This window comes from Phascolarctos cinereus, unplaced genomic scaffold, assembly GCF_003287225.1.
Source record: "Phascolarctos cinereus isolate Bilbo 61053 unplaced genomic scaffold, phaCin_HiC Scaffold_4;HRSCAF=312, whole genome shotgun sequence".
Taxonomy (NCBI): Eukaryota; Metazoa; Chordata; class Mammalia; order Diprotodontia; family Phascolarctidae; genus Phascolarctos; species Phascolarctos cinereus.
The window spans coordinates 21,247,603-21,261,453 of record NW_027555847.1 but is presented as its reverse complement, the minus strand read 5'-3'; the positions used below and the strand labels follow the sequence as shown (position 1 = coordinate 21,261,453).

At 41.5% G+C, this 13,851-nt stretch overlaps 1 protein-coding gene across 2 annotated transcripts in view; it reads left to right on the top strand.

The window, feature by feature from the left end:
• Positions 1-13,076, top strand: part of DENND6A (DENN domain containing 6A) — a 66,578-nt gene extending 53,502 nt beyond the window's left edge. The window contains exons 13-20 of one of the 2 annotated variants that reach the window (XM_020969077.2): positions 4,031-4,096; positions 4,180-4,244; positions 5,784-5,873; positions 8,564-8,617; positions 8,731-8,840; positions 9,021-9,123; positions 9,986-10,060; positions 12,876-13,076. In XM_020969077.2, the coding sequence (XP_020824736.1) occupies positions 4,031-4,096; positions 4,180-4,244; positions 5,784-5,873; positions 8,564-8,617; positions 8,731-8,840; positions 9,021-9,123; positions 9,986-10,060; positions 12,876-13,046 (734 nt within the window). In that variant the 3' untranslated portion in view covers positions 13,047-13,076. Of the gene's footprint in view, positions 1-4,030; positions 4,097-4,179; positions 4,245-5,783; positions 5,874-8,563; positions 8,618-8,730; positions 8,841-9,020; positions 9,124-9,985; positions 10,061-10,963 lie in introns of both variants that reach the window. The other variant, XM_020969078.2, reaches the window with a different exon arrangement.
• The last annotated feature ends 775 nt before the right edge of the window (positions 13,077-13,851 follow it).

Here is a 13,851-nt window from a genome sequence, read left to right as displayed (position 1 = left end):
CTCTTTTGAATCATCTTTTTTGCTACTTAGAATCTTTAAATTTTAGAGCAAGAAAGGACTTTGGTGACACTGCCGTTCAAGCCCCCTTTTTAACAGGTGATTATTTTATTAGTGTAGTCAGTCCCTTTGGGCCAACTGTGTTAGCTGAAGAACGACCACTCCTTTTGTTTCCTGGCTGAGTTTGCCTAGTGTGGACCTTGTGGGCCCCTTAAAGACAAATTGGTTGACTTGAGAGGGCCATCTCAAGCTGACAGTCCTGTCATCCCAGCCTAGGGAAAGGATGGAAAGGGTTGGAGAGAGGAAGCGAAGTGAGAGGCAGGGTTACGGGAAGGGGATTATTGCCCTCCAAGCTAGCAGTAAAGTGCTTGATTGAATTTATCAACCTTACCTTGAAAGAAAAAGTTAAATTTAAAAAATATTAGGGAAACACCTCGAGGAATTCTTTTGCTCATTTGGGTTGCTCTGCCTCCCTCATTTTATTTAAAATGAAACGCTGCCCCTCCTTTCTTTGCCTTGCCAAGGAGAATCTGCTAGCTAGTTCTCCATTTAGTGGTAACTTGTTACTTCTTTTCTGTTTAATTTTAAGTGAAAATGTCACTATCACTAGGGTTTAATTTCTCTAGTATTTCCTCCCCTTGTTGGTTGTTGGACAAAGGGATTACAGTTAGCATTTCAGCAGTGAGGTTGATGTCTGGAAACAGCCTCCAAGGGTTATGGTTCTTCATCCCCACTGTCCTTTTTAGTGCCATTTGTCTGCCACTGTACAAGCAGAACTGGGTTGCTTAGGGCTGATGGCCATGTCCTATTTTTACCTATTTATGTTGTAGCTGGCCATGGGATAAGAACGAATTGTGGTGGAATGAATAATTGGGAGGGTAGTGGACTTGGAGTCAGGAAGAATGGGGTTCAAATCTCATTTCTGACAGTTCCTGGCTGGGTGACTCTAGGCATCTCAATTAAACCTCACCTTTTTCACCTGCAGAATGAGAGGGTTGTACTCAGTGGCCTTTGAGGGATTTTCCATGTCTGAATCCCGGATTTTATGAACCTGTGACCTGGGGGCCATCTTGTTTATGCTCATCTGTCCTTGATCAGGTGATTTATGGACAGCAGAGTCTCTGGCTGCTGGAATTTTCTGTAGCGGGAGTTGAAGGATGGGAAGCTGAAGCCTCTGGAGAACCTGCCACACGAAGAACCTTCGTGTGCTTGGAGCCTTTGGGCATTCAGCTTTTGGTCAAAAACTAGTCACTGGTCCGCTGCTGCACAGGCTTATTTTGTGCTCTGTCTTGGAGGGGTTGCGTAGACTGGAGGTATAATTAAACTCCTGACCCCTTCTCTGAAGCTTCTTCAGTTCACCTGCAGCTGAGTACGAAAGAATTCCCTTAACAGTATTCTTGCTCAGGGCTCACTCTGTCTTTACTGGAAGGTCCCTACTGCATGATAACCCAGTCCTCCTGAGGCAGCCATGAGCCTAAGCAGAATGAGTCCAACCCTCTTCTAGGTGACTGACTTTCATCTACTTGAAGATCAACCCGATCTTCTGTTTCTTTCCTGTCTGATGTCCGTTCTTCACCAGGCTAAACAGCTCTGGTTCCATCAGCCGATGCCTGCGTTACATGATCTTGATGCGTTTTACAGTCCTGGTTGGTCTCTCCTGAATGGTCTCTAGCTTGTCACTGTTTTTCTTCAACCTGGTGCCCAGAACTGAACATAGAACTCCAGGTGGGCTCTGACCAAGGCAGCTGACAGGAAGAACTGTCCCTCCTTGGACACTGCCTTTCTTGGGGCAGCCTCAGATTGCATTAACTTTCTTGGCTGCATGTGGCACTGCAGGCTTATATAGTAAGTTTGTGGTCCCCTTAAGCCCTCAGATCTTTTTTCAGACAAGCTACTTTCTAGCCTTGATGTTTCCTTCATCTTGTACTTATGAAGCTGAATTTTTGAACCCAAGTATAAGACTTTATTTTTTCCTATTAAATTTTATCTTAGATTTGGTCTGGTGTTCTAGCTTTTCAAGATCTTTTTGAATTCTGACATATCTAGTGTGTTAGCTCATTCCCCCAGGCTTGGAGTCATCTGCAGTTTGGTAAACATGGAATCTTTGCCTTTATTGAAATCATTGATGAAAACATTAAGCGGCACAGGGCCATGTGCACATCCCTGGTCCTCTCCACTGGATATGTCCAGCCAAACTGATGTCAAACCATTAATGATCATCTTCTAAGTGCCCTAGAGTTTAGCCATAAACCTCTGTCTTTTCTGCTAGAAAATGGGATAATTTTGTCAGATGCTTAGCTGAAATCTATGTTAACTACATCTGTAACATTCCCCTAATCTAAGTCTAGTCCACTTTGGATTCGTGGAAATTTTCTCCACTGATTCAGTCTGTAACTTGTGACATTTAAAAAGTTCAAGAGACATAGTTTCTGGGTAATTAATCGTGTTGTTAACAATGCTAGCATATTATTAATAAAAGGGGTCAGTGACATTTTCAAATGCCAGAGACGCCTCATAGAACCCACTTAATGCTTATATACCTTGGAAGAGTGGGTGTTCCTGAGGGTGGTAAGCAGCTCTGATTGGTTAACAAGTAATGAGAGAGAATGAATATTATAATGAGGTGGCCTCTTCTAATGAGGGGCTGGGGGGACATGGCTTTGACCATGTCATTTACTTCCAAATCACCTCCAGCCTTGAGTAATTTAATCAAAGAATTTATTCCCACCCAAACCTGAGTAGAACACCGTGAGCAGGAATCCACCCAGATAAGGTGGTCTAGGTGGGGTAAATTTTTGGCAGAGGTCAGCGATGTCCTTCAAAGGCTGGGCTTTGAAGAAGGAAATAGGACAGGGAAAAAACCTGGATCTCCTCCATAATTGGTTTTTAGTAATCATTTCTCTCAAACTAATCTGTAATTTACAGTCTAAGAGGGTTGCTGGGTGCTGGGAGTTTAAGGAACTTGCCCTTGTCACATATCTGGTATATGTCCAAGGCAGGATTTGAACCAAGGAGTCTTTCTGGTTCCAAAGTTGGTCCTCCGTCTGCTGTGCTATGTTTATCTCTTAGTCACTGAGTCTAGCAGTTCTGTCTAAAAAGGAGGAGTGACTCTGGCAGGACCTGATCTTGAAGCGATGTTGGCTCTTTGCCTTTCAGAGGCCACTGGGGCTGCCCTGTTGGTACACTGGCAGATAGTTCATCCGGGTTAGGTTACTTGTCCTCATAGAAGGCAGTCCCTCTGCGCCATCTTTGTTGTCTGTTCCAGTCCAAAGGCTTTTCTCCTTGGCAAAGGAAGCCGCCAACGTAGCAGCTGAGGAGCCCTGACTTTCTTTGTCATCGTCCTGCCTCTGCAGAGCAGTGGTCCTGTCTGTCTTGTCTTTGAGGCTCCTCCCCCAGCCTCCCTTCATTCTCAGGGCCAGTGTTCCCATTGTCCTCCTACAGGACTGTGCCGTATGTTGTTTTGGTCCTCCGTGACTTGCCCTTGCTTCCATTGTTGGTATGTTTTGCTGTGTCAGTAGGACCATTGTCCACTTTGGTCACCTAGTGTGGTAGAAGTTCCTACATTGCAGGGACAGCATCTTGAAAGTCAGAAAGACCCACGCATTCAAAGTGATGAAATAGACTCAGTTGTCACAAGGAACTCAAGTCCCTGGAGATGTGGCTCTCACAAGGTACAGTGCGTGGTTTTCAGATAGGATGAAAAACTTTTACCTACATTTCAAAAGCAAGGAAAATTGTTTTTGTAAAGAGAAGATAACGAAGGAACTCTGGATTTCAGTGGAAGATTGTGTATTTGGTATAAATGTTTCCAGGTTTCTCTGTACTATAATTCTGTGATACCTGAAGGCTTAAAAAACAATTCATCATGAGCTTAAGAAAACTGTTTTAGATATAACATCCCTGGCTAAATAATGAAGTTGGATATTCCGCATAGAGATAATTAGTCTCATAAAAGACTGTGTTCTCTTTGTGTTGATTATAATTGATAATGTATGTAATTAGAACAATTTCAAGCCTGTCATGATTTTTACAGGTGAAATTCCCAAACAGGTTAAGGTAAAAAAGCTGAAGAACCTAAAGACTTTGGATTCCAAGCCTGGTAATAACTTTTATTCTTTCAAATATTGTCATGATTTGTGGGAGTGTTTTTTAAAACTTGCTTCCCTTTTTTCTCCCCTCTAGGAGTTTATACTTCTTATAAGCCATTTTTAAATAGGGATGAAGATATCATAAAACAATTACAGAAGGTAATTAAAAATTTTTACTTGACAAAGATTTATTCAACTTCATGTCCAGGTGAAGGGTGGGGGTGGGGAGGAGGGAATAACATCATGAATGTAATATCTCAGTCAAGAAGGTTGTGATCTCATCAGCTCTCCAGTTACTGCCCTGGCTTCTTTCTCCTGGGCTGGTAGAATGTAAGTATGAGCTGTTTATTTCAGTTAAAATTTTTTTTAGTTTTACTGATGGCTTTTATTTTTGATGTTGCAATCATATCGCAGTCCCCACATACACCGAACCCTCCTTTAAACTGGAAGAAGAAAAGGCGTTTAAGCAAAACTCACTGATAAAATGGCCACACCTGGGAGTGTTTGCAGTCCTCCAGTCCCATAGTCCCCCACCTTTCTGCTGAGAGGCTTGAAACATGTTTCATGCTGTCTTCTCAGACCAGACGGGGCACTTCAGTGAAATGAAGCCTTCTTGCCTTTCCAAGCAGTGGCTTCCTGTATATGTATTTGGAGCCACTGTGGACCCTGTTCTCCAGGTTCTACTTCCTTCATTTCCCTTGGTTCACAAGAACCTTGTGTGTGGGCTTGAAACCTTCCAACCTGAGTTATCCATGTAATCGCCCTCATCTGTAAAAGGGGGATAAAGTGGTGCAGTAGATAGAATGCAGGGCCTGGAGCCAGGAAGACCAGAGTTCAAATCCAGTGTCAGACACTAGCTGTGTGACCTTGGGCAAGTCACTCAACCTCTGTTTGCCTTAGTTTTCCCAACTGTAAAATGGGGACAATAACAGCACCTACCGTGAAGGGTGGTTGTGAGGAATAAATGATCCCTTAAGATTGGGAAAGCACTTGGCCTAGTGCCTGGTATGTAGTAGACATCAAGTATATGTTAGCTATGGTTTTTGTTATCAGTAGAGGTCACACCAAACAAGGTGCAGGACCATTGCCTTGTACCCTCAGCACCACTGAGTCTTCCTTAGGTGTCTTGCAGCTGGACCATCCTCTAGGTTTCGGGAGATCCTTGAGGGCAGAGATGCACTCAGTTTACTCTTTGGGTTCCCAGTGCGCGACACATACTCAAGGCTCCTAGTGAGCACTGAAGAAATGCTTCTTCTTTAATTCATTCATCAAAGACAGGAGTGGACAAATTTATTTATTCATTGAGCACTGGAGCCGTGGCACCAAGATAGGAGAGGGTTTTTTTTTTCCGTGTGGATTGAGAATTTGGAGCTGATGTCAGGAGATTTCATAGAGCCAAAGCAATCTAGTTAGTGTGAACCTTGACACTGATTTTTGGATGACTTCACAGGAGGTGTGTGTGTGTGCGGGCGCGTGTGTGTGCATGCATGTGCGTTTGCGTAAACACACATACATAACACACATCTTATAAATGAGTTATATAAATAAATCCTATAAATGTTTTTATATTAGAATTCTGAGTTATTGTAATGAGGAGAAATGGCTGTTTTTCTGTGAATTAGAATCTTCGTCTTTAAGGACACTTTGCTTCTTTAGCAAACAACTGAAGATGATTACAGATTTAGTTTTCTTTTTCAGGGGGTACAGCAGAAGCGTCCTTCTGAGGCCCAGAGTGTAATTCTTCGACGTTATTTCTTGGAATTGACGCAGAGCTTCATCATTCCATTGGTAAATTAACAAATGTAGATTTTGTAGTATGGGTGTGTTGAAGACATACAAGAATTTCTTGGTATATAGGCAATGGGGTATAGAAATCTACCCTGCCCTACAGGAAAAATAGAAGGGGAAGGGGATAAGAGAAGGGGGGGAGGTGATAGAAGGGAGGCAGATTAGGGGAAGGGGTATTCAGAATGCATGCCATCTTGGGGTGGGGGAAGGGGTGAGATGGGGAGAAATTTGGAGCTCAGAATCTTGTGGAAGTGAATGTTGAAAACTAAAATAAATATTTAAATTAAAAAATTTCTAAATATTAAAAAAAAAAGAATTTCTTGGTTAGATCTCTGCTTCTCCTCTCCCCAAACTATTATTCTTAGGTAGAATATAGAATTATCCAATCATTGTAATTTGCCTGACTTGATCTTTGTATCATATTTACTTTAATTCGGCATTTGAATGAGCACCTGCTGTGGGAACTGTAGTGTAAGGATCAGGGCCTTGATTAGTTCTGTGTTTTCCTCTGTCGGGCACACTGGTTTGGGGCAAGGACTCTGCTTCCAGCCCTTTAGTTTTTACTGAAGCAAACTTGGATCTCACAGCATCTCTGATTCTTCCAGCTCCATGTTTTGATATTTCCTCTGCCTCTGTATTGGACCTAACCTTTTTCCTTTCCTGTGCCTTGCCTAATTGGAACTCCGTATAAAACTTAGACTTTGTGAACATTGTATTTATCATGTTGGTTAGGATATAAGCAAAGGGAAAATATATAGGTAGACACTGAAAATTATTTTTATAGAATGGTATCACACCTAATAAAAAAAATTTTTAACCAAATTGGGAGAAATGGTTCCCCCCTGCCCTGAAAAAAATAAATAAGCTTCAGTTTCATAAAGATGTCATCCTAAATTAGTTACCAGTTAGTAATTTAATATTATGATACAAGGTGTCACACTATTAAAGGGAAGCTGTGAAAGCAGGGAGATGGCAGATAGCCAGCAGACTGGGCACTTGGGCTGTTCAAGGCGATGGAGGCTCCCACAGTTGCTGCTCACTTGTCTCCTGCTCTTCGCCCCTTCACTTTTCGGGTGGGAAAAGTCCCTTACTTGCTGGAATCCCTGACCTGTGTCCTTGTCATGCTTCCTTGTCTGCTTGGTGCCATGTCATTGAGCAATTTCTCTGGCTGGGTGGAGAGCCCTGGGTCAGCGCTGTGCAGGAGGGAAGCTGAGTCCCCCAAAGAGGCACCAAGCATAGATTGTCCATTGGCGTTCATAGTGCACATCTTCTCCAGACTTCTCGATGTCCAGCAGCGGGGAGCCTCCATGAGCCTTGCTGTCAGATCTTATCTCTTAGGAGCTTAGGCTGCCAGCCAAGGGGCTTGAAAGCTGAGTAGATCTGTCTCCTTTGCTTTGCCAGCACCAGCACGAAGGGTATTTGGTGCACAGCACAGTTGGGTGGGAGGGGCAGTAAGGAAGCTTTTTCTGCTGGGTGGCTGGTGCTGGATAGGAGACCTGGCAATCTTAGGCTGCATCTTTGGTATGAAGAGCTGATTCCAGGCTGCATGAGCAGGTTTATGAAATCCAGCTTTGGGGGATTTCAGGGTAGAGAAGGCTTATTCATTGTTCAGACCAATACAGTCAGCACTGAGGAGCCTTTACTTTCTCCTCTCATCATTTCATGTTTAAATGTTTTGTTTCTTTTCTTTAGCACTTCCTCCCCTGCCCACAAAACTACACATCTTATTAATGTTCCTGCAGATTTTATTCCCCTTCTAGATTTATTGCGGCATTAGAGATTTATGTATTTATGTCAAAGAGTGGAACTGATGAGACGGTGCTGTTCCAGGACACTGGTTTTCTGACGTGCTGAGAGCGGCCATTTTTAGTTCGAGGCCAGCTTAGAGCCAAGGAAAGCTGCTGTCTACTAGGTCAACTCTAGTGTAGAGGATCTCTGAGTGGGAGACACTTCAGGGTCACTGGGGAGAAATCCTTTGAATTCTTGGATTGGAATAAGCAGGCCACATCCATCTATTGGGTTTTTCCAATACAGTCCCTCTTTTCATTTTGGTGATAGGGAAAACAGGAGGGTCATCGTGCTCTTTAATTATGTAGGTAAGAATGGATTTTAGAGAATAATTTTTAGGATTCCCATGAGGGTGCTCAGGGAGATTTGGGTGAGGGTAATGTTTTTGACCTTTTCATCTCCTTGGTTTAAGCAGACATGTGGAATTTCAAATTTTCATTGCTGTCTTGATTCTATATCACCTTTGTTTCTGAATATATCCTTCTCTCCCATCCAATGAATCATGCTTTGTGATTTAAAAAAATCTTAAAAAGGAGGGAAAAGAAGGCATTTTAGCAAAACTAACCAACATATTGAGCCTGACAAAATATACAATGTTCTAAACTCATGGTCTTCCACCCTTTTACAGCAGTTGCATTTTCTCATTTTTTAAGAACAAGCTTGATCATTATTATGTGGCATTCACTTTCTTTTTTGCTTTTTTTGTTCTTACAATTTACATTATTTTAGTCATTGTGTTTATTGCTTTCCTGGTTTGGTTTACTTCACCATAAGCAGATCTGTTTAGAAGTTTGATCTGAAAATGTTTCAGAAGTAAGCCATTAATGAATAAATCTTGATGGCAAGAATGCAGAACAAAGGCACATGACCCTTATATTAACTTGTCTTCTTTCCGATTTTAGGAAAGATACGTCGCAAGCTTAATGCCTTTGCAAAAGAGCATTTCCCCATGGAAGGTACGCATATTTTCACAAAGTTCCAATTTGTTTCCTTGATTCCCAGCCTGTGAATTAACTTCCATGAACATATTATTTTTGAGTACTTTAATAGTCTATGTCCTTTTTGTTAGAGTCCACCACAATTGAGACAGTTTCTTCCAGAAGAATTTATGAAAACACTTGAGAAAGCAGGACCTCAGCTGACCTCCAGATTGAAGGGTGATTGGAGAGGACTTTACAGGTCAGTTAATTTCTTCTGTACACATGCAGGTCAGTCACAAGTTCAAGGCTCAGACTGCCAGAATGTTGAGTTCCACTCCTGGGCATAGTTCACTGAACCATATTTAGGAAGGATACTGATATGGAGAAATAACAAAGTCAGAATTAATGTTTGCTTGACTGTTTCTCTCTCTCTTTTAAGACATTTTTTAAAATCTCCAAACTTTGATGGCTGGTTCAGGACCCGAAGGAAGGAGATGACCCAGAAACTGGAAGCACTACATTTAGAAGCTCTTTGTGAAGAGGTTAGAAGATACCTTTTTAAAACTTCTTTTGTATATAAATACCTTTAAAAACAAAGCTCAAAGGTATGTTTGTAGGTAGAAAAATATACCCCCTTGTAGATGTTTTGGAATCTCTACTTAATATGAAGAAATGCAAAATAGATAGCACCATTCTACAGATTTCACATTCGGCATTGGATGTGAATAGGCATTAGGTGAACACGTTTATCGGTTTTTTTGATTACTGGCTTTTTGGACTTCTTCATCTAGTGAAATTTAATCAAAGACTATTATAAAGAAAACTTTGAAATGTAAAAGCTTTGCTTAATTTAGAAGTACCTTTGACAGAGCAGTGGTCTCTAATGGTGTTTGAGTGGGAAACTCAGGTGAAGGAAGCTCTAATCAAAGAGTCACTGGAAGCATTAATTTTGGGGTGGCAGTGCTGTTAATTGGATGGTTTGGGATTGGGACTTCTGTTTTAGTAGTTGCTCTGCACTGACTCTGGGTGTGGCCTCCACGAGGTCACTTCATCTGTTCAAGCCTCAGTTTGCTCCTCTGGAAAAAGGGCTGGATTAAGTCTCAGTGATCTCTGAGGTCCCTGTCAGTGAGTTCCAAGATGGCATGTTATACTCAAGGCTAAGCAGAGGCTGGGGGCTTTCATTAATTTGAATCATTATCTGTGTTCATTGTAAATGGAAAGGCCACAAAGAAGCAGCCTGAAGGATGATCATGCTCTTGATTTCATGAGTTTTGTGTTCCTGGGGATTGCTTACTTTCCTCTTGAAAAAAGAGATTTTCTCATTTTAATTTAAACCACCAGCATGTACAACTGTATGAAATGACTTCTACATATGTCTTCTTTTGGGTTGGTATGTTTTTATAGGATTTGCTTCTCTGGATCCAGAAACACACTGAAGTAGAAACAGTTGACCTTGTATTGAAGCTGAAGAGTAAATTGGTAGGTAGATGTGAGAATTAAACCTGATTGACTTGTGTGAGGAATTCACCAACTCTTAACGCACTTAATGCCAGGCCTTGAGACTGGAGTGTTTTGTGCACTCTGCACGCACAAAAGCTACTGAGTACACGTGGTTGTCATTTTGAGATGAGAAACAAAGAAGCCAAGGTCAGCTTCACCAACATTGTCCCTTTTCATCAGCCCCAGCACTTCTGTGTGTGGGCTGTTATTGAATTTGGGCTCTGTGCATCATTAATACTGTTCAACAGAGTACCTGCTGAAGGAGGCTATAAATTGCAGGAGAAAGGCACTTTAAAATTTTCCACATCAGACAGTTTAAAAACTCTTTAAGATAAGTTGTAAAACCTTGTTCCAAATTAAGCAATTAACTTTTTTTTTCTTTCTTTTTGGTGAGGCAATCGGAGTTAAGTGACTTGCCTAGGATCACACAGCTGGTATCAAGTGTCTGAGGCAGGTCCTCCTGACTCCAGGGTCTGAGCTTAGCTGCCCCTAACGAATTAACTTTTAAAATGATTTTAGATTGTAAATTAATCCTTTAGATTAAGTAAGCTACCTGAGAGCAGGCAGGGACTGTCTTTATTTATTTTTAAAAAATTTTTTATATTATTTTATTTTATTTTAGGCAATTGGGGTTAAGTCACTTGCCCAGGGTCACACAGCTAGTAAGCGTCAAGTGTTTGCTGAGGTCACATTTGAACTCAGGTCCTCCTGACTTCAGGTCCGGTGCTCTATCCACTGCACCACTTAGCTGCCCCGGAGACTAGTCTTTATTAATTGTATCCACAATGCTTAGCACAGTGCCTGGCATACAGTAGGCATTTTATAAGTGTTTATTGGATTGAGGTAGAGACTATGAGAAGCTGTTGCATGTTCTTTATATAGTTACAGGCTCATCAAGAACGCCTGCCTGTGAAACCTGGCACTATGGAAAAGTTACGGACTCACATAGATGCAATTATTTTAGCACTGCCAGAAGACCTGCAGGGCATACTGCTCACAACTGGCACAGAGTGAGGGCTGCCTCCTGCGATTCCCAGATGAGAAGAATGGTGCGACAGGGCAGCCCCCAGACACAACAAAAAGATGCCCCAAGGAAACCCAGCAACATGGCGGAGGAGCGAGAGGACAGCAAGTGGGCTGTTCTCTAATGACTCTGATGTTTGAAGTGTGGAAGTCTGCTCGTGCAGAGGCCTTTCTGGACTGTTAGTTGTGCTTAAGACAAATGCTCTTGAGCCGGCCCAGTGAGAGCCCAGACTGCAGTGCTGGCACTGCGGCTTTTGAACACTGGTGCTGCTGGGCCCAATCATGTCAAAACATGGGACAACTCAGGGAGAAACAATGTTTTGGTCACACTGGCTATATGTTTTTTTAAAGGAAGGAAAAAGTCTCAAGCTGTCCTAGTATAGTTATAACTAATTAATGTAATTAGTGCCTTCCTTTTTCCTACATTTTCACAAAACTGAGCTGCTGGTCTTGACTCGCCCCTGCTGCAATACTTAGCAAGTATTTTACTGAGTGATCATTGCCTACAAATCACGGACGCCTCCTTCCCAAAACATTTATTGATAGCGATGTTTTTATTGCCCTGTACTTTTTCATTCCATTATTTTCTTTGCTATTTTTAAAATTTACCAATTCTCCAAAGAGGGAAAGGTGTCTCAAACTAATCATGGATTTGGAAGGAGAAGCTGTTACCTTTTACCCTTTAAATGAACTAGCTTGGGTGCTTGTCCTCAAAGCCATCTCTCCTAACTTACAAACCTCACAGCAAAAGTATTTTAACTAAAATATTCTTAGGAAAAGAGCATTTAAGGCCTTTTGTGTTGTCGTCTTCGTATGGATTTAAACCTCAGCGTCATTGTTTTGTCTTTTAAAATAACCTACATCCTAATTTAGTGTTTCTTCTTCTGTTGACTGACGTCAGATCCTTTGTTTTCTGTCATAACTGCCTTTTGGACCACGTATCCACCATGCCAAGAAACTGTAGAAGATGGGCTGATAAAATACCACTTGTTGGGTTTGCATTTGAAAATGAGTCCCCTTCGAAAGCCACTCAAAATAGGCCCAGCAGTATGTTTGTACCTAGCTCTGTATCCCGTCACTCTAGAAAACCAAATTTGTTTGCAGTCATTAGCAGAAGAAAAGCGAGGAAAAGGCAAGAGTTGGTCTCCGTTGGTTCTGACTCTTAGGCTGCTTTCTCACCAGGAGAATCTGATTACATAAACCTTTTCTTCATGGATACGGTCTCTTAGATCATACCTCAGAGTTACAAAAATATGCTCTTATTATCCTATTTTAAATAAAGAGTTTGCCTTGGATCAGGTGAGGTATTTTGTTAGCCTACAGTTCTCCTTGGGGGAAAGGGGCAATTACTTTTGTATTATAAAGGATTTCGTATATTTCTGAGAAGCATTATTTAGGTAAAAATGGTCACCATTGTATATTTTTTAAAAAGATGTATTTTAATATTCATACAGTTTGTATGCAATTTGTGACCAGAAGTTGAAATCTTAGTGTTGTATCATGAATGTCTTTAAAATTATGCCACTATATGATACATTGTTTTGCACAGTTAAAGAGTAGCCAAGTTAAAGATTGCCTATTAGTATGGCAGTAGTTTCTTTACATTTAAATACTGTATTTACCTGCACCCTAATACATATTGACAACCATATCATGTTTGCCATTGCTTACTGCTTGTCTAAAAATTATGAATTTGTAAAGGACCATAAAATTACTAGGAAGTTGAGATTGATTTGAAGCTTTTAATTTTTCAATGATTTTCTTATGTCAGAGAAACCACTGTTTAAAGTCTGAAGCCCCTCACATCTTGTGGCTACCATCACCAGCATCTGAAGAAGTCCTGGCTTTATGGCTGCTCTGGAATGTTCTGTGCCTTCTACTGACTGAGGAAATGAACAGAGGTTCTGAGGAGGAGGAATTTGTGGTCATGGTCTGCGAGTAGATGATTAAAAGTCTTGTGTGTTAAAAAGTTTTTGGAATATTGTATGTCATTTTGGGGAAAGAAGGAAACAAACATTTATTAAGTGCCTCCTGTATGTGAGCCATTGTGCTTAAGCACTTTACAAATATAAATTCATTTGATCCTCAGGAGGGGAGAGAAGGGAATAAGCATTTATATAACACCTCATATATGCAAGAAGATATACTAAGCACCTCCCAAATATCTCAATTTGATCCTTACATCAACCTTGGAAGGTAGGGTTTATTATTATCCCTTTTACAGTTAAAGAAACTGAGGCAGAGGTTAAGTGACTCGCCCAGGGTTACACAGTTACAAAGTATCTGAGGCCAGACTTGAACTGAGATCTTCTAGGCCCAGCAACCACCTTGCTGCTTCTAGGTGGCTAGCCATCTTCCATATTCCAAAGATCTGTAACTTGTCTTTACAGGTCCTACCTCCCATAACACAGATCGTAGCCCTTCTATAGCCCCTCTGTGCTGGGAAATGCGTCATCCTGAAGTAGCCAGCTTGGTGACGAGCTGCTACGGTTGGATGACAGACTCCTGGCCTTCACTGGTCCTTCGTGGCAAGACCTGGCAGATCTTAACACTACTCCTCTGGTGTTGCCTTTGAGAAAACCAGGGCCACCTCCCGGCTGTGATGAGCCACTACATGAACTTGGAATTTCAGGGGAAAAAATACTGAGCATTGAATTGTCCTTTCTGCTCCTTTTTACTTAAATTCCACCTCTAAAACTTATTGCCTACAGGATAATGGCTGAGTCACTTCATCTGTTAAACACAGC